The sequence below is a fragment of the Diaphorina citri genome, unplaced genomic scaffold (genome assembly GCF_000475195.1).
Source record: "Diaphorina citri unplaced genomic scaffold, Diaci psyllid genome assembly version 1.1 scaffold1944, whole genome shotgun sequence".
Lineage (NCBI taxonomy): Eukaryota > Metazoa > Arthropoda > Insecta > Hemiptera > Psyllidae > Diaphorina > Diaphorina citri.
The window spans coordinates 4,668-28,251 of record NW_007379370.1 but is presented as its reverse complement, the minus strand read 5'-3'; the positions used below and the strand labels follow the sequence as shown (position 1 = coordinate 28,251).

The 23,584-nt window shown below is 37.4% G+C and overlaps 3 protein-coding genes across 5 annotated transcripts in view; all 3 read right to left on the bottom strand.

The window, feature by feature from the left end:
* LOC113470932 overlaps positions 1-12,674 on the bottom strand; it is a 22,040-nt gene extending 9,366 nt beyond the window's left edge. Inside the window, exons 1-3 of one of the 3 annotated variants that reach the window (XR_003393816.1) lie at positions 12,337-12,648; positions 11,121-11,297; positions 9,956-10,252 (exon numbers count right to left, since the gene is read on the bottom strand). Coding sequence is in view for 2 of the 3 variants with exons in the window: in XM_026829731.1 (XP_026685532.1) it covers positions 10,020-10,252; positions 10,809-10,985; positions 12,337-12,493 (567 nt within the window). In the remaining variant the exon portion in view is untranslated. Of the gene's footprint in view, positions 1-9,630; positions 10,253-10,808; positions 10,986-11,120; positions 11,298-12,336 lie in introns of those variants that run through there. The other 2 variants (XM_026829731.1, XM_026829730.1) reach the window with 2 other exon arrangements.
* On the bottom strand, positions 6,966-14,592 carry LOC113470931 (the record flags this gene model as incomplete). The annotated part of the gene is made up of 2 exons (XM_026829729.1): positions 14,031-14,592; positions 6,966-8,064 (listed from the first exon to the last, which is right to left on the bottom strand). A coding segment is annotated over exon 2 (1,051 nt), but the record flags the coding sequence as incomplete, so codon positions are not given.
* Positions 12,502-23,584, bottom strand: LOC103517743 (5'-AMP-activated protein kinase catalytic subunit alpha-2-like; the record flags this gene model as incomplete). Its single annotated transcript, XM_026829732.1, has 3 exons — positions 12,502-12,531; positions 13,698-13,992; positions 23,088-23,584. Coding segments are annotated over 3 exons (822 nt in total), but the record flags the coding sequence as incomplete, so codon positions are not given.

Here is a 23,584-nt window from a genome sequence, read left to right as displayed (position 1 = left end):
AGAGAAAAGGGTAAAGAAAGAGAGAGAGAGAGAACAAAATAGAATATCTACCTATTTGACAAAATTTGGAGGGAAAGAGGAGGGAGAGATAGATAAATAGAGAGAGAGAGAGAGAGAGAGAGAGAGAGAGAGAGAGAAAGAGAGAGAGAGAGAGAATAAAATGAGAGAGAAATAAGATGGAAATATAGTCAGAAAGAGAGAGAGAATAAAATATATTACCTACCTACCTAGTTGACAAAATTCCGAGGAGAAGAGGAGGGAGAGAGAGAGAGGGAGAGAGAGCGAGAGAAAGAGAGAGAGAAAGAGAGAGAGAGAGAGAAATATACACAGAAAAAGGTAAAGAAAAGGGGAGAGAATACCTAGATTACCTAGGTACGTACTTTTTCCGTCACCAGTTGATAGGTTGACACTAGACACATACCTACCTACTTTTTTTACGTCCCTACTGGGAGTCCAAGTTGTTACCTCCTAGGTTTGATGTACTTGTGTGTCATGACGTCACGACATTAATTTATTACCTACGCAATAGGAAGGTGGGGTCCAGAATCTACCAATCTCGTTGACAGGCAAGCTACCTCTGTAAAAGTTGTTACCTTTGGAGTTGTTACCTCCTAGGTTTGATGTACTTGTGTGTCATGACGTCACGACATTAATTTATTACCTACGCAATAGGAAGGCGGGTCCCAGAATCTACCAATCTCGTTGACAGGCAAGCTACCTCTGTAACATTTACCTTGACAGAATACCATGTAAGAATCTGAATAGATTGTACAATTGACAAATAAATGAGTATTTCCACCCTCCAGAGGGTTGATACACCTTCCCTTATTTGCCTCATATGCACCTACCTACTTAATATACCTACCTACATTTCCTTATTTACCTCATATTTCTTTACTCAACTTCTATTCCCTTATCTACTTATCTTATTTTAGTTTATCTTATCTCATTTTCTTATCTACTTATCTCATCTTATCTTATTTTCTTATCTACTTATCTTATTTTTTTATCTACCTACTTATCTCATCTTAGTTTATCTACTTATCTCATCTTGGTTTATCTACTTACCTCACATTAGTTTATCTACTTATCTCATTTTAGTTTATCTGCTTATCTCATCTTAGTTTATCTACTTATCTCATCTTATCTTATTTTTTATCTACTTACCTCACATTAGTTTATCTACTTATCTCATTTTAGTTTATCTGCTTATCTCATCTTAGTTTATCTACTTATCTCATTTTAGTTTATCTGCTTATCTCATCTTAGTTTATCTACTTATCTCATCTTATCTTATTTTCTTATCTACTTATCTTATCTTGATGTTGACAGTGTTGTAAGATTTGTTTTTCTTTTTTTTTCACAGAGGAATGACAGAGGGAACTGTAACTGCTAAGGTCTTATGGTCCCGAAATCGAAGAGAGAAGGAGGACGGAAGAGAAAGGCAGCCGTTCCAAGAACGAACCTTATCTGTTCAAGTTGTATGAAAGACAGAGCCAAGCAGTCAAGATGGGACTGTAAGAACGTGTGTAGAGAACATAATAACGGAGCTATTATTTGTCTTCTAGGATAGGACTGAAAAGTCCTTTTCAGGCCTTAAATCTAAATCAGGATTAAATCCTTTGAGCTTACCTACTCGTAAACAACCAATTACTTTAGTTTTTTTTTCTCATTAAGTTTTCGCCATTCATCTTAATGTTTCCTCCATTTACAGCCTTTTTTCTCTCTCTCCTTTTCCTCTCCTTCTCTCTCTCTCCTTCTCTCTCCCTCTCTCCTTTTCTCTCTCTCTCCTTCTCTCTCCCTCTCTCCTTCTCTCTCCCTTTTCTACTTCTTCCCTTTCCTCCATCTCTTTCTCTCTTCAATTTCCTTCTCCCTTATTCTCATCATTTCTCCCTCTGCCGTGCTTGTCTTCTACCTCTTCCATTCCTTCTACCCTCTCTCTCTCTCTCTCTCTTTCCTCTCTCTCGCTCTGTTTCTCTCTCTTTCCTCTCTCTCGCTCTGTTTATCTATCTTTCCTCTCTCTCGCTCTCTCTCTCTCTTTTCTCTCTCTCGCTCTGTTTCTCTCCCTCCCTCTTTTTTTTTGTTGTAATTTTTTCTTCTTCTTCTTCTTCTTCTTCTTCTTCTTCTTCTTTAATCCCCAATCTACGAATACCTATTCTGTGTACACATTCAGGTTTCCATTTTCAGCATTTTATCTCTCTCCCTCCTCTCTCTTTCTCTCTTCCTTTCTCTCTCTCTCTCTCGAGGTTGTTTAAGCGTAAGCCACACATAATACTTTGATTAATTCTTTTGAGAAAATGAGAAAAAATCTCCTTTCTCTCTCTCTCTCTCTCTCTCTCTCTCTCTCTCCCTTTTCACACAGGATTTTTTTCTCTCTTTATTTCTTGTTTTCTTTTCATCGCTGTTAATACCACACAGAAAGAAGGGGAGATGGAAGAAGAAGGAAGGAGGAGAAAGAAGAAGAAGAAGAAGAATCCTGTTTTGTGGTTGGGTGGAAGAGCTCCTTTTGGAGAATCCTGCCACATTAAATAAAGCCAGAAAAAAAAGAAGAATAATATAAGGTGAAGCTGGAAAGAGAGGGAATAAGGAAAAGAAGAGAACGAGTAAAAACAGAGAAGGGAAAAGGTACAGGAGGAGGAGAAAGAAGAGGAGGCAAATGAAAAAAAAAAAAAAATATAAAAAAGGAGAAAAAAGGAAGAGCAGAAGGTAGAAGAGGGGAAGCAAGAAATAAATTAGAGGAACATAAGGCCTTGTAATCCTGTAAATTTATAACATTCCTGCTGATAGGGGATGAAGGGGGAAAGCAACTGTTGAACTCTTTGTTTTAGAGGGGAATCAAATTAATAGTCAGGTCGCGGGTTCGATTCCCGCCCGGGACGGACTTTGGGACGTTGTACAATTGTATTCATTGAAATGTATTTTTAATGTCATATTATGTACAATAAAAATAAATTGAATTGAATTGAATTGAATTGGGTTCGATTCCCGCCCGGGACGGACTTTATCGGAATGAGATAAGGTCCGTTCTCGGAACCGGAACGACTGACTTTCTCATAGCCTCTCTTTCATTCTCTTTGATTTCGGGACGATAAGACCTCTACCAATAATTCCAATAGATGCCTCTATTTCCCTCTATAAAGAACTATTCACTGCACAGATAGGTAGTTTTAATAACTGTACTTTTTTAAGCGAATGCAAATATCAAGTTTTTTTTTAAAGAGGTTTGACAGAGGGAACTGTGACTGCTAGAGTCTTATCGTCCCGAAATCGAAGAGAGAAGGAAGACAGGATAGGAGAAAGCCAGCCGTTCCGAGAACGAACATTATCCGTTCAGGATAAAATCCGCTCCGGGCGGGAACCGAACCCACGGCCTATGGCTTACAAGACAAGACAGACGCGCTATCAACCAAGCTAACTATGGGTAGCCTATAATTCTCTCCTTTCTTTCGCTTTGATTTCGGGACGATAAGACCTCTCTCTACCAATACCTCTATAGGATAGGAGAAAGCCAGCCGTTCCGAGAACGAACATTATCCGTTCAGGATAAAATCCGCTCCGGGCGGGAACCGAACCCACGGCCTAACGCTTACAAGGCAGACGCGTTATCAACCAAGCTAACTATGGGTAGCCTATAATTCTCTCCTTTTCTTCTCTTTGATTTCGGGACGATAAGACCTCCCTGTACCAATACGTGTATTTAATTCTATACTGTAATTGTAAAATAACAATAAAATAAATAAATAAAAGACATCTTGAGGCTAACAATTAACAATGAACAAACCACTTAGCCAGTTCATTAGGTAGGTATCTACTTTCAAGTCTAAACACTAATTAAAACATGGCGGCCAATAGGGAATAGGGACGGCGAACCAATTAGGGCCCCTAATTAGTTTACCCTCTAACTTGTTTTAATTGTATTAGGAACAAAAAAAAAGACGGAGTGGGAGAAAAAGAAAAGGGAAAGAAGGAGGAGGAGGAGGAGTAAGAGGAAAAAAAGACGGAGAAGAAGAAAAGGAACAAGAAGAAGGAGAAGAAGAAGGGGGAGAAAGAAAAAGACGGAGGAGAAGAAGAAAAAAAGGAACAAGAAGAAGAAAAAGAAGAGGAAGGAGAAGGAGAAAAAGAAGAAGAGGAGAAGAAAGAGGGAAAGAAGAAGGGGGAGAAAGAAAAAGACGGAGGAGAAGAACAAAAAGGAAAGGGAGAGAAGATGGAGGTAGGTATAGGTACCAACTTTCAAGTCTAAACACTAATTAAAACATGGCGGGCAATAGGGAATAAGGACGGCGAACCAATTAGGATCCTAATTAGTTTACCCTCTAACTTGGTTTTAATTGTATTAGGAACAAAAAAAGACGGAGTAGGAGAAAAAGAAAAAGGAAAGAAGAAGGAGGAGGAGGGGAGAAAAAGAAGAAGAACAAGGAGGAGGAGGAGGAGGAGTAAGAGAAAAAAAAGACGGAGAAGAAGAAGAAGAAGAAGAAAAGGAACAAGAAGAAGAAAAAGAAGAGGAAGGAGAAGGAGAAAAAGAAGAAGAAGAGAAGAAAGAGGGAAAGAAGAAGAAGGGGGAGAAAGAAAAAGACGGAAAAGAAGAACAAAAAGGAAAGGGAAAGAAGATGGAGGAAGAGGAAGGAGAAGGAGAAAAAGAAGAAGAAGAGAAGAAAGAGGGAAAGAAGAAGAAGGGGGAGAAAGAAAAAGACGGAAAAGAAGAACAAAAAGGAAAGGGAAAGAAGATGAAGGAAGAGGAAGAAAAAGAGAAAGGAATATGAAAAGAAGAAGAATAAGAAGAAGAAGGAGAAGAAAAAGAAGAAGAACAAAAAGAGAAAGAGGAGGAGGAGGAAGAGGAAAAAATGAAAGAACCTGTAGGAACAAAAGTACTTTTCAGCTCAAACGAAAGTTCAAACAGAACGGGGAAAAGGCGCAAATTAAATTAATTAACGAGCAAAGCACTGAAAAGAGAAAAGATTTGAAGAACAAACAGCCAAACGGAGAAAGAAGCGGAAAGGAAAAATGTCTACAGAGAGAGAAAAGAGAAGAAAAGATTAAAGAAGTGTGTAAATATAGAGAAGAAAAGATTAAAGAAGTGTGTAAATATAGAGAAGAAAAGATCAAAGAAGTGTGTAAATATAGAGAAGAAAAGATTGAAGAAGTGTGTAAATATAGAGAAGAAAAGATCAAAGAAGTGTGTAAATATAGAGAAGAAAAGATTGAAGAAGTGTGTAAATATAGAGAAGAAAAGATTAAAGAAGTGTGTAAATATAGAGAAGAAAAGATTAAAGAAGTGTGTAAAAATAGAGAAGAAAAGATTAAAGAAGTGTGTAAATATAGAGCAGAAAAGATTAAAGAAGTGTGTAAATATAGAGAAGAAAAGATTAAAGAAGTGTGTAAATATAGAGAAGAAAATATTAAAGAAGTACCTATGTAAATATAGAGAAGAAAAGATTAAAGAAGTGTGTAAATATACAAACATGAAAGACTGAGGGAAGGACAAGGGAAGACGAGAAGAAGAGGACGAGATGAAAGAGGAGTAGAAGGATGATGGAAAAGAAGAATTGAATTGAATTGAATAAATTCTGTATTCTGTATGTAAAAAAAAAAGAAGAATAGGGGGAGGAAAAAGAAGAAGAGGAGGAGGAAAAAGAAGAAGAAGAACAAGAAGAGGAGGAGGTAAATATACATGAAAGACTGAGAAAAGAACAAAGGAAGAGGAGGAAAAAGGAGAGAGGAAAAAGAGGACGAGAAGGAGGAGTAGAAAGATGGAGAAGAAGAGGAGAACTAGAAAGAGAGTAATAGAAAGTAAAAAGGAGAAGAGGAACAAAAAGCAGAAGGGGAAAAAAATAAAACAAACAATAAAAAGGAGAAGAAGAAGAGGAGGAGGAGGAGGAGGAGAAGAAAAAGAGAAGAAGCAGGAGAGAAGAAGAATAACAACAAATTCCAGAAGAAGAAAAAGAGAAGAATGAAGAGAAGGAGAGAAAGAAATAAAAGGAGGAGGAGAAGGAGAAGAAGAAATAAAGGGAGGTGGAGAAGGAGAAAGTAAACATGTACAGAGAAGACAGTTTTGTGTCTCTCCCAAAAGGAAAAAGGAACACGGGTAAAGCAAAGAATGCGAAAACTTTTGTAAATAACAGAGAGAAAAAGGAGTGAGAAAAAGGGGAGAGGAGAGACAAAAAGAAGTAATAATAGCGGGAGGAAGGGAGAAAAAGGAAATTAGGAAAGTGTAAATAAACAAGAAATTCAAGGTAAGAGTAAGGTAGGGAAGAGAGAGGAAGTGGAAATAGAGGAAGAGGTGTAAAAAGAGGAGAAGGAAGAGGAAGAAAAGATGTAGGATTACAGGTACCTCCATAGAAAACGGATACCTACCTACCTATAGAGAAAAGAGACGGAAAAGAAGAGGAAAAAAGCGAAAATAGAAATAGAGAGGAAATTGAGAAAAGGAGGGAGCAAAAGAAAGACTGAAGAACCAAGAAGAGAAGAAAAATGCAGGAAGAAGGAGAAGAAGAAAAAGAAGAAGATGAAGGAGAAAATGAGGACCAACGGAATTTTTCTTTTTCTTCTACGACTTCTAGATCCCGAGATAAATCGATTTAAAAAATACCGGTAACTCGTGAACTTTGACGTCACGGCATACGCTCCCGTAAGCGATGACGTGGACCTCAGATTTGGATTTTTCACAACTTTTTACGTAGGAATCGACCTTTTATTAATAATATTTTCCCAATTGCAACTCCTCCATTATCCTTAAATAGACAAGGTCCGTTTTCGGAAAAGCTGACATTCTCCTACCGTGTCCTCCTTTTCTCTTCGATTTCGGAAAAGACCTTTGCTGTCAGGCTGTGTCCACACATAGTCCACTCCGTCGATCGACGAGCTGAATCTATGAATCCATGTTGTCAAGGCAGTGTAAGTTATCAGTTGACGTCGATCGATGGCGTCGACCATGTGTGGACACAGCTTTACAGTTCCCTCTATCAAACCTCTTAAAAGAAAATAAATACCCCTATGTCCTTTGAAAATGTCCCGTAATCTACCTAACTTACCTTTGTCATTGTTGTTCACAGCCTTTGGAGCCTCCTTGTTTGCATTCACATTCCCATTGTCACCTCCACCATCTTCTCCAACAAGACTTTCACCTCCACCATCAACCACATGTTTCCTTCCATACACTCCACTATTAGACGGACCTTCCATGTACACTTCGCCATTTTTGCCCAGTGCTTCATTGGCATTTCTACGGAGTATTTCGTTAAATTCTTCATGGGCGCTGGCGAAGACGTTCTTCTGATGGATTTCTTTGGATGATCCTTGTGGATTGTTGGAGAGTTGGGTTTTGGCTTTATATTCTGTTTTGGTTGCTGGTTCTTGGGGGTTACTGGTTTCTAAACCTTGGGTCCCTTTTGGGTTTTGTCTCTCTGGAATGCTTTCTTTGATATATTTTCTTGCAATGGTATTATCGATTCCTTCTTTGACATCTTTTGTATCGCTTTCAAGGGTGATATGGTTTGTAGTTTTCTCTGCAATTTCTGGTCCACTTTGAGTTCCTTTAGTATGTTTTGCGCCGTTCGCAGTATTGCCTTCAATAAGCGTTTCCTCAGCACTATCTGTCCTGTTTAGAGTTCCTTTGATATTATCTAGAGTTCCTTTGATACTGTCTGCTCCGTTTGCAGTTGTACGCCTTTCTTTTCCACTGTCTCGGGTATTTTGAGTTCCTTTAATATCTTCTTCGTCATCGTGGATTTCTTTCCCTCTGCCAGTATTTTGAGTCACTTTCCCATCTTCTAAAGTATTCTGAGTCGGTTTCCCATCCTTCCCGTCTTCGGCTTTCTTTCGCAAGCACGCTGCGGTGACGAAAGACCTTCCATCACAATGGCGGGGATTAGACAAACTCCCATTGTGCGAACTTAACAAGTGGAAATATTGTTTTCCATTGCATTGTTTGTTGAGAAGGGGTTTTGACAACACCACTCTTCTTGGCAGTAGAAATAGAGCTTGGAAAAGTTTGACACGAGTGGTATTAATTTTATTCATTTGTATATCTTGTTCATGTATTCCTTATGTTTTAATTATGTGAATTATCTTGTTTGTTATGTTTTAGGTAAGTTCATTGAAGCACAGTATTTAATGAATTAAGTTCATCGAAGCAGAATATAATTATGTATTTATGTTTGTTAGAAACACAGTCAATTGGCAAACATAATATATTCTGTGTATTGTTTTTGTTATGTTATGCCATATTTCAAAGTTTAAACAAAATCATGGATTTTTGTTCAATTGTGTTTTTATCAACTTCATTTTAAATACAATCAGATGTATATTTATTTAATATTATATTTTTGTCATTTTCATTTGGAACATTCGTATTGATACATGTATCTTTGGAGTTTGTTTAGGTATGTTTTTCTGTTATTTGAATTATTTGAAACACAACATATTGAACTGGTGGGATTAGGAAATGTTTTTCAAAAGTTCGTGTTTTCGAAAATTTGTTTTTTGTTGATACCATCTTGTTTGTTATGTTTTAGGTAAGTTCATTGAAGCACAGTATTTAATGAATTAAGTTCATCGAAGCAGAATATAATTATGTATTTACGTTTGTTAGAAACACAGTCAATTGGCAAACATAATATATTCTGTGTATTGTTTTTGTTATGTTATGCCATATTTCAAAGTTTAAACAAAATCATGGATTTTTGTTCAATTGTGTTTTTATCAACTTCATTTTAAATACAATCAGATGTATATTTATTTAATATTATATTTTTGTCATTTTCATTTGGAACATTCGTATTGATACATGTATCTTTGGAGTTTGTTTAGGTATGTTTTTCTGTTATTTGAATTATTTGAAACACAACCTATTGAACTGGTGGGATTAGGAAATGTTTTTCAAAAGTTTGTGTTTTCGAAAATTTGTTTTTTGTTGATATTTGTATTATACAGTGTGCGAGAAAAACGGAAAAAGTTTTGTATTCATGAGATCATTATTATTATTTTTCCTTTTTTTTTTTTTTACTCGAAATTGCCCAGTAGCGATAGCATGTTGGTTAGAGATATTGTAAAAGAACACTCAAATAAGCATCATTCAATAGGATAAGGAAAGTCGTGTGATGTTCACACCAGATTTTTTTACTCGAAATTACCCAGTAGCGATAGCATGTTAAATGCAAAAGTTCCCGGTGGATCACTGGAGTTAAGCACCGTTGTGTGTGGTTGGTATCTGGATGGGAGACTATCTGGACTATTCTGGACTGGACGCATGCGTAGTTTTAGTGTTTTAGTTTGTTCCCCGATGAAAAAAAAAACAACAGGCTCAATTTTATGACTTGACTTGGTCTTGAACCACCGATTTCCAGATTAAAAGTCCATCTATAGTAACCACTCCAACTTTTTTTTTTTTTTTAGCAATGACTACCTACTTAAAGCTTTTGAATTCCTCGCACACTGTATTGTAAATGTTAAGACTTCAGTTTACAAAACTTAATTATTCACGAACTTTCATTATTGGTATTACAATTATTAATCCTTCATTCTTTGTTAATGTATTTGCACATCACTGTATTACTTGGGGTGAGAAAATTCCAAGTTCACATCTTCATTTCGAACTGTAATTTTGTTTTTGTTTGTTTATACATATTACCAGATCCGAAGTCCACGGCGCTAACCACTACACCACTGAGGTTGGTTAAATGTCAATACTAACTCCTATATATAAGCTTAGCATCTCTTTGTAATATAGGTAACCACTTTATCACTCTTACTAGGGTCTCTCTTATCACTTTTCCTACCACTTTTACCACCACCTTTTTTTTACTTTTATCACTCTTACTATCATTTTTACCACTTTATAATATAAACTTCAATACTTACTAACTTCTATAAACCAGCTTAGCATCTCCTTGTAATATAACCACCTTATCACTCTTACTAGGGTTTCTCTTATCACTTTTCCTACCACTTTTACCACCACCTTTTTCACTTTTATCACTCTTACTATCATCTTTACCACTTTAGAGTATAAACTTCAATACATACTAACTTCTATAAACCAGCTTAGCGTCTCCTTTCAATATAACCACCTTACCACTTTCATTACTCTCAATATCATCTTTATTGCTATTTTTAGGTCTGATAGTCCAAGCCTTATACGTAGCAGTGACCAGCATTTTCCGTACTTGCGTGACGCGGACTCGAACCCGGATCTTCTCGTTGACAAACCCGAAGTTCTTGTAGTCCAGGGTCTGATGCAGGACGATACAGTCGGGACCTGGGGAGGGAGAGGGGCTGAATATTAATGGGCGATCTGAAGGTAGATACACACTACCATCACGTCTCGTCACGTGAACTCATAGGGAGTCAGAAAGCCCGGATCTTCTCGTTGACAAACCCAAAGTTCTTGTAGTCCAGGGTCTGATGCAGGATGATACAGTCGGGACCTGGGGAGGGAGAGGGTCTGAATATTAATGGGCGATCTGAAGGTAGGATACACACTACCATCACGTCTCGTCACGTGAACTCATACGGAGTCAGAAAGTTATATATACATTTTAATTTGATTACATTGACCACTTCTCTATTTTTTTTTTTTTTTTTTTTTTTTAAGAGGTTTGACAGAGGGAACTGTAACTCTAGGGTCTTATCGTCCCGAAATCGGAGAGAGAAGGAAGACAGGATAGGAGAAAGCCAGCCGTTCCGAGAACGAACATTATCCCATCAGGATAAAATCCGCCCCGGGCGGGAATCGAACCCGCGGCCAAGCGCTTACAAGGCAGACGCGCTACCAACTGAGCTAACTAGGCTGGCACTACGAGTACATTAGGTACCTGGTAGTTGTGTGCCCATAATTCCAGAGATAATGTTATTCAGTAGAGCTCCTGGTATGATAGGAACATGGGAAGGTGTTTCACTATTTTCTTCGTCGCTAGAATCTGATTGGTCGTTAGGTTCTGATTGAGATGGGGTTTGACTAGATGATTCGACGGCATTTTGGTTTGCTTTGGCTGAAAATGCCGAGAACGAACATTATCCCATCAGGATAAAATCCGCCCCGGGCGGGAATCGAACCCGCGGCCAAGCGCTTACAAGGCAGACGCGCTATTAACTGAGCTAACTAGGCTGGCACTACGAGTAGGTACCTGGTAGTTGTGTGCCCATAATTCCAGAGATAATGTTATTCAGTAGAGCTCCTGGTATGATAGGAACATGGGAAGGTGTTTCACTATCTTCTTCGTCGCTAGAATCTGATTGGTCGTTAGGTTCTGGTTGAGATGGGCTTTGACTAGATGATTCGACGGCATTTTGGTTTGCTTTGGCTGAAAATGAATGACAATGAAAATAAATGATTTGATGAAATTTGGCCAACTAAAGAGTAAAGACTCGTTAAACAAATTCATGAACAAATCCAGGAAAAGAACGAGGGATAGAGCGGACACTGGCATCAGACACTCGCTCTTCAGTCTATGAAGTAAGTAAGTAAACCTAGATTGGGATAAAGATACTCTTTAGTAAAGATTCCCTTGACCCCACCAGTAGGCTGCATCTTGGATTAAGCAAATTTGATTGGCTGAAAATTTTGAAATCAACCAATCAGATTGTCAAGCCAAGAGTTGAAGCGAGTTTAAACTCCAACTGTGGGCCCGGTCATAAGTAACCAGAACAAGATAACTTGAAGTTAACTATAACCAGAAGATCATGATAACCTGAAGTCAAAAGTTATGCGAAGATCTTTCATTAACTTAACAGCTGTTAAGTTAACTTTAATATTCACAAATTCATGAACAAATCCAGGAAAAGAACGAGGGATAGAGCGGACACTGGCATCAGACACTCGCTCTTCAGTCTATGTAGTAAGTAGTAAGTAAGTAAACCTAGGTACTATTGGGATAAAGATACTCTTTAGTAAAGATTCCCTTGACCCCAGCAGAGTAGGCTGCATCTAGGTATTATTATGGTCAAATTTTCAAACAATGCTGAGGATAAAGTTCCATACCTGGGCCGGCATTGAACCCACGCACGCCCTTCTGTTTACCAGGCGAGTATCTTGACCACTATATCACTGAGGCATGGAAATAGTTTGTCTTCGGTTCGCTCATAACTCTGAAACTGTTGGTCGGATTTTGATGAAATTTGGCCAACACAAAAATTATTATTATTTTTTTTTTAATTTTGTTTAGTTTGAGATAATGGTCAAGTACTATATCATACATATTTCTGGACATGGTCTTCACTTGACTGGAAAATTAATTTTGTTTAGTATTTGATCCCCAATGGACCTTTAAGGACCCCGCAAAGGGCCTTTTCTTTAGTGAGGTCTACAGTTTTTCAATAATTTTTCCAATTCTAATAACTCACCTTCTATTTCTTCAACGGACCGGATTCGAAATATCCTGGACAAGTGTTTGACCCTGCCATCGTTTCGGTAATAATGAATAGGGTTCCAGTCTCGTGATAGCTTGCCAAATGATATTATATCGTCGTAGCTGAACTGAATTTCGGTTTCAAACTGCATTCCTGCTTCTATTTTCCTTCTACCGGAGACTTTGGTCCCTGAAAACGGTGGTTAAGAACATTAATTTTTCTGACTGCAATAAGTTGCGTGAATATTTATCCAGTATGAACTTTTCCAAGTCATCTTTGAATATCAACTCCATACCCGGTGAATTAATTAAAAGATATTGGTAAAAAAAGATATCAAATTTGATATCGAAAGATATTGGTGGTAAAAGATATTGTAACACTTGAAAATGACAGCATAATTCGGCACATTAAGGATTTTCCTAAAAAAGGTAATAATAATACAAAGTTCTTCGGCCAGGCTAGTTAGCTTGGAGGGTCGCTACCTTGCCTTGTAAGCGCAAGGCCGCGGTTTCGATTCGCGTAAGGAGCGGACATTATCCTAAAAAGTTAAGATAATAGATCAGTTGCGCTTACTTGGGTAATGTTGTTATCCTGTCTTCCTTCTCTCTTCGATTTCGGGACGATAAGACCTTAGCAGTTACAGTTCCCTCTGTCAAACCTCTTAAAAAAAAAAAACTCACTTTTTTTCCTTCAAAAATAATAATACCTACCTTCACTAAAGGTTTCTTGTTGACTTTGCATTAGAGAATTTTCTTGATTAATTTCCGATTCCATAAAGACCAAAGATTCCTGGGGTCCTGGGGATATGAATAATAATAATAGTGCTTATTTATACAACTGCTCGCATAGGACTGAAAAGTCCCTTTACTCTAGAGTCCAGACCACTACACCACCATTTACGGGGAAGGTAGAACTAATTTCCGCTAGTTCGTTTCTTCTAAGATTGGACACATCTGTAATCCAATTAGATAAGATGAAATCGGCCTAGGTGGCGTAATGGTCACAGGTGCGCGCCTGGTAAACGGGAGGGCGCGGGTACAATCCCAGCCTAGGCAATAAAACACCCGGGGTACAAGCCAAGCCTAGTGTGCTAAGCAAGCCGTACACAAGAAGCCCACTATTATGTTGCTGGAATACTTCATTTCAGGGTTTTAAAATTTGGCCCAACTTTAGGTTTCATTATCTCATCTTCAATTTTGTCAATATTTATGGAGTTTTGGACTGCACCGAAAAATTTGTAACTAATTTTGAACTTGAATTCACTACTTTTCCTGATGACTGAGAATATCCTTCACTTTTACCTGATGACTGAGAATATCCTTCACTTTTACCTGATGACTGAGAATATCCTTCACTTTATGTCGGAACGTCCAATTTTTCGACGTCTGCTCCTTGAACAACTGCTTCAAATTCGAATCATCGAACGGCATCGCAGCGTTCAACATAATGAACGTAATCACCCCAAGGGACCAAATGTCCGCCAGTTTCGGGTTGTACGGGTTGCCGGAAATCACTTCAGGGGCGGCGTAGGCGGCCGAGCCACAGTACGTGCGGCTCAGAACGCGGCGCCCCTCTTTGTCGACGCAGTAGCGCGCGAAACCAAAGTCGTGTGGATAATTTGTTTGACAAATTGGTGAATAGCAAGATATTCTCTCTGTTTGATGTCAAAAGTGCATACTGGCATATACCTCTTGAGAAGAGCAGTTAGTTTTCGTGGCAATCAAAGTTTAGATTTATTAAGACTGAAGCTTCAGCTCAGAGTTGTGGCCAGCATACATAACACACATCTTCATTTCGAACTGTAATTTTGTTTTTGTTTGTTTATACATAAATATTCTTTTGTTAGAATAAATTAGAATTCATCTTCAATTTTGTCAATATTTATGGAGTTTTGGACTGCACCGAAAAATTTGTAACTAATTTTGAACTTGAATTCACTACTTTTTTTCTTACTTTTTTTTTCTGAGGCGAAATGATCTCAAGGGCCCAACCATTCTTTACTACGTACACTACAACGGACCGAATTCGCTATTTATGTAGCGAATGTGGGTTCCAGTTAAACAATACCTACTACACATCACCCTACAGTTGAAACCACGCCCAAGTTAGGATTCGAACCTACAACCTGCGGATTTGTAGCTGCCACAACAGGTCGGCAACACCCAAAGTCGATTCATGATTTACTTTGACATTTCGGTCTGACACCCTAAGATGAATTTCAACATGAATTTTATTGCAAAAAAAAGAGAGCTTATTAAGAGGTTGGACAGGATCAGAAATAAAGAATAGGTTAAAAGTAACAGAAGTGTCAAAGAAAATCCAGGAGAGGAGACTACATAGGTATGGACATGTTGAAAGAGATGAGAGCTACATAGGGAAAAGAGTTGAGAGAATGGAAGTGAGGGGGAGAAAAGGGCAAGGGAGAACGAAGAAAAGGTGGAAGGATTGAATATTCTAATCTATACGATTTTTCACGCCGAATCGAATGGTGAAACTTCAAGCACTATCCGACTTACAGGCGATATGTTCACCCTACAGTTGAAACCACGCCCAAGTTAGGATTCGAACCTACAACCTGCGGATTTGTAGCTGCCACAACAGGTCGGCAACACCCAACAGGTCGGTTTACTTTGACATTTCGGTCTGACACCCTAAGATGAATTTCAACATGAATTTTATTGCAAAAAAAGAGATACTTATTTGTACATTACACTAGCCTAAAATAAAATAAATACTAATGTTCGTTCGTCTGTCAGTCCGTCCCTAAAAAAAGGAAAAAAGAAAAATTCGAATTGATTTTTACCAAAATGAACATCAATTTGTAAGGTTTGTTTTTTATTATTTTTTTAAACAATAAAAAAATTAATTAAAATCTAAAATTTAGAAATCTTAAATGTTTGTACACAACAATGAGAGCTTAGAATATTTTAAATTTATAGAAATATTTAATTGTATTTTTTTTTTTTTCACCTAGAAAAAAATACTTTCCTTATTCCAGGATAAGGAAAGTAAAAAAGAAAATTTTGTCTTAAAGTTAATCTGAATTTACATGACTAATAGCTGGGACCACAGTTCGATTAATAATCCGATAGACCATCATCAGGGTCACAATCGAGTTTAAACTCTGTTAAACTCTTGGTTTCCACCTAGAAAAAAAAGGAAAAAAAAAATACTTCCCTTATTCCAGGATAAGGAAAGTAAAAAAGAAAATTTTGTCTTAAAATTAATCTGAATTTACATGACTAATAGCTGGGACCACAGTTCGATTAAAAATCCGATAGACCAGGGTCACAATCAAGAGTTTAAACTCAAACTCTTGGATTAAGCAAATTTGATTGGCTGAAAATTTTGAAATCAACCAATCAGATTGTCAAGCCAAGAGTTGAAGCGAGTTTAAACTCCAATTGTGGGCCCGGTCATAAGTAACCAGAACAAGATAACTTGAAGTTAACTATAACCAGAAGATCATGATAACCTCAAGTCAAAAGTTATCCGAAGATCTTTCATTAACTTAACAGCTGTTAAGTTAACTTTAATATTTATCTAGTTAGCTCAAATCCAACATACCTACTGTGAATCCAGCCATAAGGCCCATAGGTATGAAAACATATATCCAAAGATAGAAAGGAAAGATGGCGATTTTTAGCCCGTCCTTCCTTTATTATCACGATAGTAATAAAAAAAGGTATAAGTCCCTAAAAAAAAGAAAAAAGAAAAATTCGAATTGATTTTTACCAAAATGAACATCAATTTGTAAGGTTTGTTTTTTATTATAAAAAATTAAACAATAAAAAAATTAATTAAAATCTAAAATTTAGAAATCTTAAATGTTTGTACACAACAATGAGAGCTTTACCTGATGGCTGAGAATATCCTTCACTTTTACCTGATGACTGAGAATATCTTTCACTTTTACCTGATGACTGAGAATATCCTTCACTTTTACCTGATGGCTGAGAATATCCTTCACTTTTACCTGATGACTGAGAATATCTTTCACTTTTACCTGATGACTGAGAATATCCTTCACTTTTACCTGATGGCTGAGAATATCCTTCACTTTTACCTGATGACTGAGAATATCTTTCACTTTTACCTGATGACTGAGAATATCCTTCACTTTTACCTGATGGCTGAGAATATCCTTCACTTTTACCTGATGACTGAGAATATCTTTCACTTTTACCTGATGACTGAGAATATCCTTCACTTTTACCTGATGGCTGAGAATATCCTTCACTTTTACCTGATGACTGAGAATATCTTTCACTTTTACCTGATGACTGAGAATATCCTTCACTTTTACCTGATGGCTGAGAATATCCTTCACTTTTACCTGATGACTGAGAATATCTTTCACTTTTACCTGATGACTGAGAATATCCTTCACTTTTACCTGATGGCTGAGAATATCCTTCACTTTTACCTGATGACTGAGAATATCTTTCACTTTTACCTGATGACTGAGAATATCCTTCACTTTTACCTGATGGCTGAGAATATCCTTCACTTTTACCTGATGACTGAGAATATCTTTCACTTTTACCTGATGACTGAGAATATCCTTCACTTTTACCTGATGGCTGAGAATATCCTTCACTTTTACCTGATGACTGAGAATATCTTTCACTTTTACCTGATGACTGAGAATATCCTTCACTTTTACCTGATGGCTGAGAATATCCTTCACTTTTACCTGATGACTGAGAATATCTTTCACTTTTACCTGATGACTGAGAATATCCTTCACTTTTACCTGATGGCTGAGAATATCCTTCACTTTTACCTGATGACTGAGAATATCTTTCACTTTTACCTGATGACTGAGAATATCCTTCACTTTTACCTGATGGCTGAGAATATCCTTCACTTTTACCTGATGACTGAGAATATCTTTCACTTTTACCTGATGACTGAGAATATCCTTCACTTTTACCTGATGGCTGAGAATATCCTTCACTTTTACCTGATGACTGAGAATATCTTTCACTTTTACCTGATGACTGAGAATATCCTTCACTTTTACCTGATGGCTGAGAATATCCTTCACTTTTACCTGATGACTGAGAATATCTTTCACTTTTACCTGATGACTGAGAATATCCTTCACTTTTACCTGATGGCTGAGAATATCCTTCACTTTTACCTGATGACTGAGAATATCTTTCACTTTTACCTGATGACTGAGAATATCCTTCACTTTTACCTGATGGCTGAGAATATCCTTCACTTTTACCTGATGACTGAGAATATCTTTCACTTTTACCTGATGACTGAGAATATCCTTCACTTTTACCTGATGGCTGAGAATATCCTTCACTTTTACCTGATGACTGAGAATATCTTTCACTTTTACCTGATGACTGAGAATATCCTTCACTTTTACCTGATGGCTGAGAATATCCTTCACTTTTACCTGATGACTGAGAATATCTTTCACTTTTACCTGATGACTGAGAATATCCTTCACTTTTACCTGATGGCTGAGAATATCCTTCACTTTTACCTGATGACTGAGAATATCTTTCACTTTTACCTGATGACTGAGAATATCCTTCACTTTTACCTGATGGCTGAGAATATCCTTCACTTTTACCTGATGACTGAGAATATCTTTCACTTTTACCTGATGACTGAGAATATCCTTCACTTTTACCTGATGGCTGAGAATATCCTTCACTTTTACCTGATGACTGAGAATATCTTTCACTTTTACCTGATGACTGAGAATATCCTTCACTTTTACCTGATGGCTGAGAATATCCTTCACTTTTACCTGATGACTGAGAATATCTTTCACTTTTACCTGATGACTGAGAATATCCTTCACTTTTACCTGATGGCTGAGAATATCCTTCACTTTTACCTGATGACTGAGAATATCTTTCACTTTTACCTGATGACTGAGAATATCCTTCACTTTTACCTGATGGCTGAGAATATCCTTCACTTTTACCTGATGACTGAGAATATCTTTCACTTTTACCTGATGACTGAGAATATCCTTCACTTTTACCTGATGGCTGAGAATATCCTTCACTTTTACCTGATGACTGAGAATATCTTTCACTTTTACCTGATGACTGAGAATATCCTTCACTTTTACCTGATGGCTGAGAATATCCTTCACTTTTACCTGATGACTGAGAATATCTTTCACTTTTACCTGATGACTGAGAATATCCTTCACTTTTACCTGATGGCTGAGAATATCCTTCACTTTTACCTGATGACTGAGAATATCTTTCACTTTTACCTGATGACTGAGAATATCCTTCACTTTTACCTGATGGCTGAGAATATCCTTCACTTTTACCTGATGACTGAGAATATCTTTCACTTTTACCTGATGACTGAGAATATCCTTCACTTTTACCTGATGGCTGAGAATATCCTTCACTTTTACCTGATGACTGAGAATATCTTTCACTTTTACCTGATGACTGAGAATATCCTTCACTTTTACCTGATGGCTGAGAATATCCTTCACTTTTACCTGATGACTGAGAATATCTTTCACTTTTACCTGATGACTGAGAATATCCTTCACTTTTACCTGATGGCTGAGAATATCCTTCACTTTTACCTGATGACTGAGAATATCTTTCACTTTTACCTGATGACTGAGAATATCCTTCACTTTTACCTGATGGCTGAGAATATCCTTCACTTTTACCTGATGACTGAGAATATCTTTCACTTTTACCTGATGACTGAGAATATCCTTCACTTTTACCTGATGGCTGAGAATATCCTTCACTTTTACCTGATGACTGAGAATATCTTTCACTTTTACCTGATGACTGAGAATATCCTTCACTTTTACCTGATGGCTGAGAATATCCTTCACTTTTACCTGATGACTGAGAATATCTTTCACTTTTACCTGATGACTGAGAATATCCTTCACTTTTACCTGATGGCTGAGAATATCCTTCACTTTTACCTGATGACTGAGAATATCTTTCACTTTTACCTGATGACTGAGAATATCCTTCACTTTTACCTGATGGCTGAGAATATCCTTCACTTTTACCTGATGACTGAGAATATCTTTCACTTTTACCTGATGACTGAGAATATCCTTCACTTTTACCTGATGGCTGAGAATATCCTTCACTTTTACCTGATGACTGAGAATATCTTTCACTTTTACCTGATGACTGAGAATATCCTTCACTTTTACCTGATGGCTGAGAATATCCTTCACTTTTACCTGATGACTGAGAATATCTTTCACTTTTACCTGATGACTGAGAATATCCTTCACTTTTACCTGATGGCTGAGAATATCCTTCACTTTTACCTGATGACTGAGAATATCTTTCACTTTTACCTGATGACTGAGAATATCCTTCACTTTTACCTGATGGCTGAGAATATCCTTCACTTTTACCTGATGACTGAGAATATCTTTCACTTTTACCTGATGACTGAGAATATCCTTCACTTTTACCTGATGGCTGAGAATATCCTTCACTTTTACCTGATGACTGAGAATATCTTTCACTTTTACCTGATGACTGAGAATATCCTTCACTTTTACCTGATGGCTGAGAATATCCTTCACTTTTACCTGATGACTGAGAATATCTTTCACTTTTACCTGATGACTGAGAATATCCTTCACTTTTACCTGATGGCTGAGAATATCCTTCACTTTTACCTGATGACTGAGAATATCTTTCACTTTTACCTGATGACTGAGAATATCCTTCACTTTTACCTGATGGCTGAGAATATCCTTCACTTTTACCTGATGACTGAGAATATCTTTCACTTTTACCTGATGACTGAGAATATCCTTCACTTTTACCTGATGGCTGAGAATATCCTTCACTTTTACCTGATGACTGAGAATATCTTTCACTTTTACCTGATGACTGAGAATATCCTTCACTTTTACCTGATGGCTGAGAATATCCTTCACTTTTACCTGATGACTGAGAATATCTTTCACTTTTACCTGATGACTGAGAATATCCTTCACTTTTACCTGATGGCTGAGAATATCCTTCACTTTTACCTGATGACTGAGAATATCTTTCACTTTTACCTGATGACTGAGAATATCCTTCACTTTTACCTGATGGCTGAGAATATCCTTCACTTTTACCTGATGACTGAGAATATCTTTCACTTTTACCTGATGACTGAGAATATCCTTCACTTTTACCTGATGGCTGAGAATATCCTTCACTTTTACCTGATGACTGAGAATATCTTTCACTTTTACCTGATGACTGAGAATATCCTTCACTTTTACCTGATGGCTGAGAATATCCTTCACTTTTACCTGATGACTGAGAATATCTTTCACTTTTACCTGATGACTGAGAATATCCTTCACTTTTACCTGATGGCTGAGAATATCCTTCACTTTTACCTGATGACTGAGAATATCTTTCACTTTTACCTGATGACTGAGAATATCCTTCACTTTTACCTGATGGCTGAGAATATCCTTCACTTTTACCTGATGACTGAGAATATCTTTCACTTTTACCTGATGACTGAGAATATCCTTCACTTTTACCTGATGGCTGAGAATATCCTTCACTTTTACCTGATGACTGAGAATATCTTTCACTTTTACCTGATGACTGAGAATATCCTTCACTTTTACCTGATGGCTGAGAATATCCTTCACTTTTACCTGATGACTGAGAATATCTTTCACTTTTACCTGATGACTGAGAATATCCTTCACTTTTACCTGATGGCTGAGAATATCCTTCACTTTTACCTGATGACTGAGAATATCTTTCACTTTTACCTGATGACTGAGAATATCCTTCACTTTTACCTGATGGCTGAGAATATCCTTCACTTTTACCTGATGACTGAGAATATCTTTCACTTTTACCTGATGACTGAGAATATCCTTCACTTTTACCTGATGGCTGAGAATATCCTTCACTTTTACCTGATGACTGAGAATATCTTTCACTTTTACCTGATGACTGAGAATATCCTTCACTTTTACCTGATGGCTGAGAATATCCTTCACTTTTACCTGATGACTGAGAATATCTTTCACTTTTACCTGATGACTGAGAATATCCTTCACTTTTACCTGATGGCTGAGAATATCCTTCACTTTTACCTGATGACTGAGAATATCTTTCACTTTTACCTGATGACTGAGAATATCCTTCACTTTTACCTGATGGCTGAGAATATCCTTCACTTTTACCTGATGACTGAGAATATCTTTCACTTTTACCTGATGACTGAGAATATCCTTCACTTTTACCTGATGGCTGAGAATATCCTTCACTTTTACCTGATGACTGAGAATATCTTTCACTTTTACCTGATGACTGAGAATATCCTTCACTTTTACCTGATGGCTGAGAATATCCTTCACTTTTACCTGATGACTGAGAATATCTTTCACTTTTACCTGATGACTGAGAATATCCTTCACTTTTACCTGATGGCTGAGAATATCCTTCACTTTTACCTGATGACTGAGAATATCTTTCACTTTTACCTGATGACTGAGAATATCCTTCACTTTTACCTGATGGCTGAGAATATCCTTCACTTTTACCTGATGACTGAGAATATCTTTCACTTTTACCTGATGACTGAGAATATCCTTCACTTTTACCTGATGGCTGAGAATATCCTTCACTTTTACCTGATGACTGAGAATATCTTTCACTTTTACCTGATGACTGAGAATATCCTTCACTTTTACCTGATGGCTGAGAATATCCTTCACTTTTACCTGATGACTGAGAATATCTTTCACTTTTACCTGATGACTGAGAATATCCTTCACTTTTACCTGATGGCTGAGAATATCCTTCACTTTTACCTGATGACTGAGAATATCTTTCACTTTTACCTGATGACTGAGAATATCCTTCACTTTTACCTGATGGCTGAGAATATCCTTCACTTTTACCTGATGACTGAGAATATCTTTCACTTTTACCTGATGACTGAGAATATCCTTCACTTTTACCTGATGGCTGAGAATATCCTTCACTTTTACCTGATGACTGAGAATATCTTTCACTTTTACCTGATGACTGAGAATATCCTTCACTTTTACCTGATGGCTGAGAATATCCTTCACTTTTACCTGATGACTGAGAATATCTTTCACTTTTACCTGATGACTGAGAATATCCTTCACTTTTACCTGATGGCTGAGAATATCCTTCACTTTTACCTGATGACTGAGAATATCTTTCACTTTTACCTGATGACTGAGAATATCCTTCACTTTTACCTGATGGCTGAGAATATCCTTCACTTTTACCTGATGACTGAGAATATCTTTCACTTTTACCTGATGACTGAGAATATCCTTCACTTTTACCTGATGGCTGAGAATATCCTTCACTTTTACCTGATGACTGAGAATATCTTTCACTTTTACCTGATGACTGAGAATATCCTTCACTTTTACCTGATGGCTGAGAATATCCTTCACTTTTACCTGATGACTGAGAATATCTTTCACTTTTACCTGATGACTGAGAATATCCTTCACTTTTACCTGATGGCTGAGAATATCCTTCACTTTTACCTGATGACTGAGAATATCTTTCACTTTTACCTGATGACTGAGAATATCCTTCACTTTTACCTGATGGCTGAGAATATCCTTCACTTTTACCTGATGACTGAGAATATCTTTCACTTTTACCTGATGACTGAGAATATCCTTCACTTTTACCTGATGGCTGAGAATATCCTTCACTTTTACCTGATGACTGAGAATATCTTTCACTTTTACCTGATGACTGAGAATATCCTTCACTTTTACCTGATGGCTGAGAATATCCTTCACTTTTACCTGATGACTGAGAATATCCTTCACTTTTACCTGATGACTGAGAATATCTTTCACTTTGTGTCGGAACGTCCAATTTTTCGACGTCTGCTCCTTGAACAACTGCTTCAAATTTGAATCATCGAACGGCATCGCAGCGTTCAACATAATGAACGTAATCACCCCAAGGGACCAAATGTCCGCCAGTTTCGGGTTGTACGGGTTGCCGGAAATCACTTCAGGGGCGGCGTAGGCGGCCGAGCCACAGTACGTGCGGCTCAGAACGCGGCGCCCCTCTTTGTCGACGCAGTAGCGCGCGAAACCAAAGTCGGCAATTTTGACGTTGAATCGCTTGGTCATTAGGATGTTTTCGCATTTCAGGTCGCGGTGCGCGATGTTCTTGCTGGGAAGGTGTGCAGTGAACGGCGTATGGTTAGTGAGTTCCCTAGT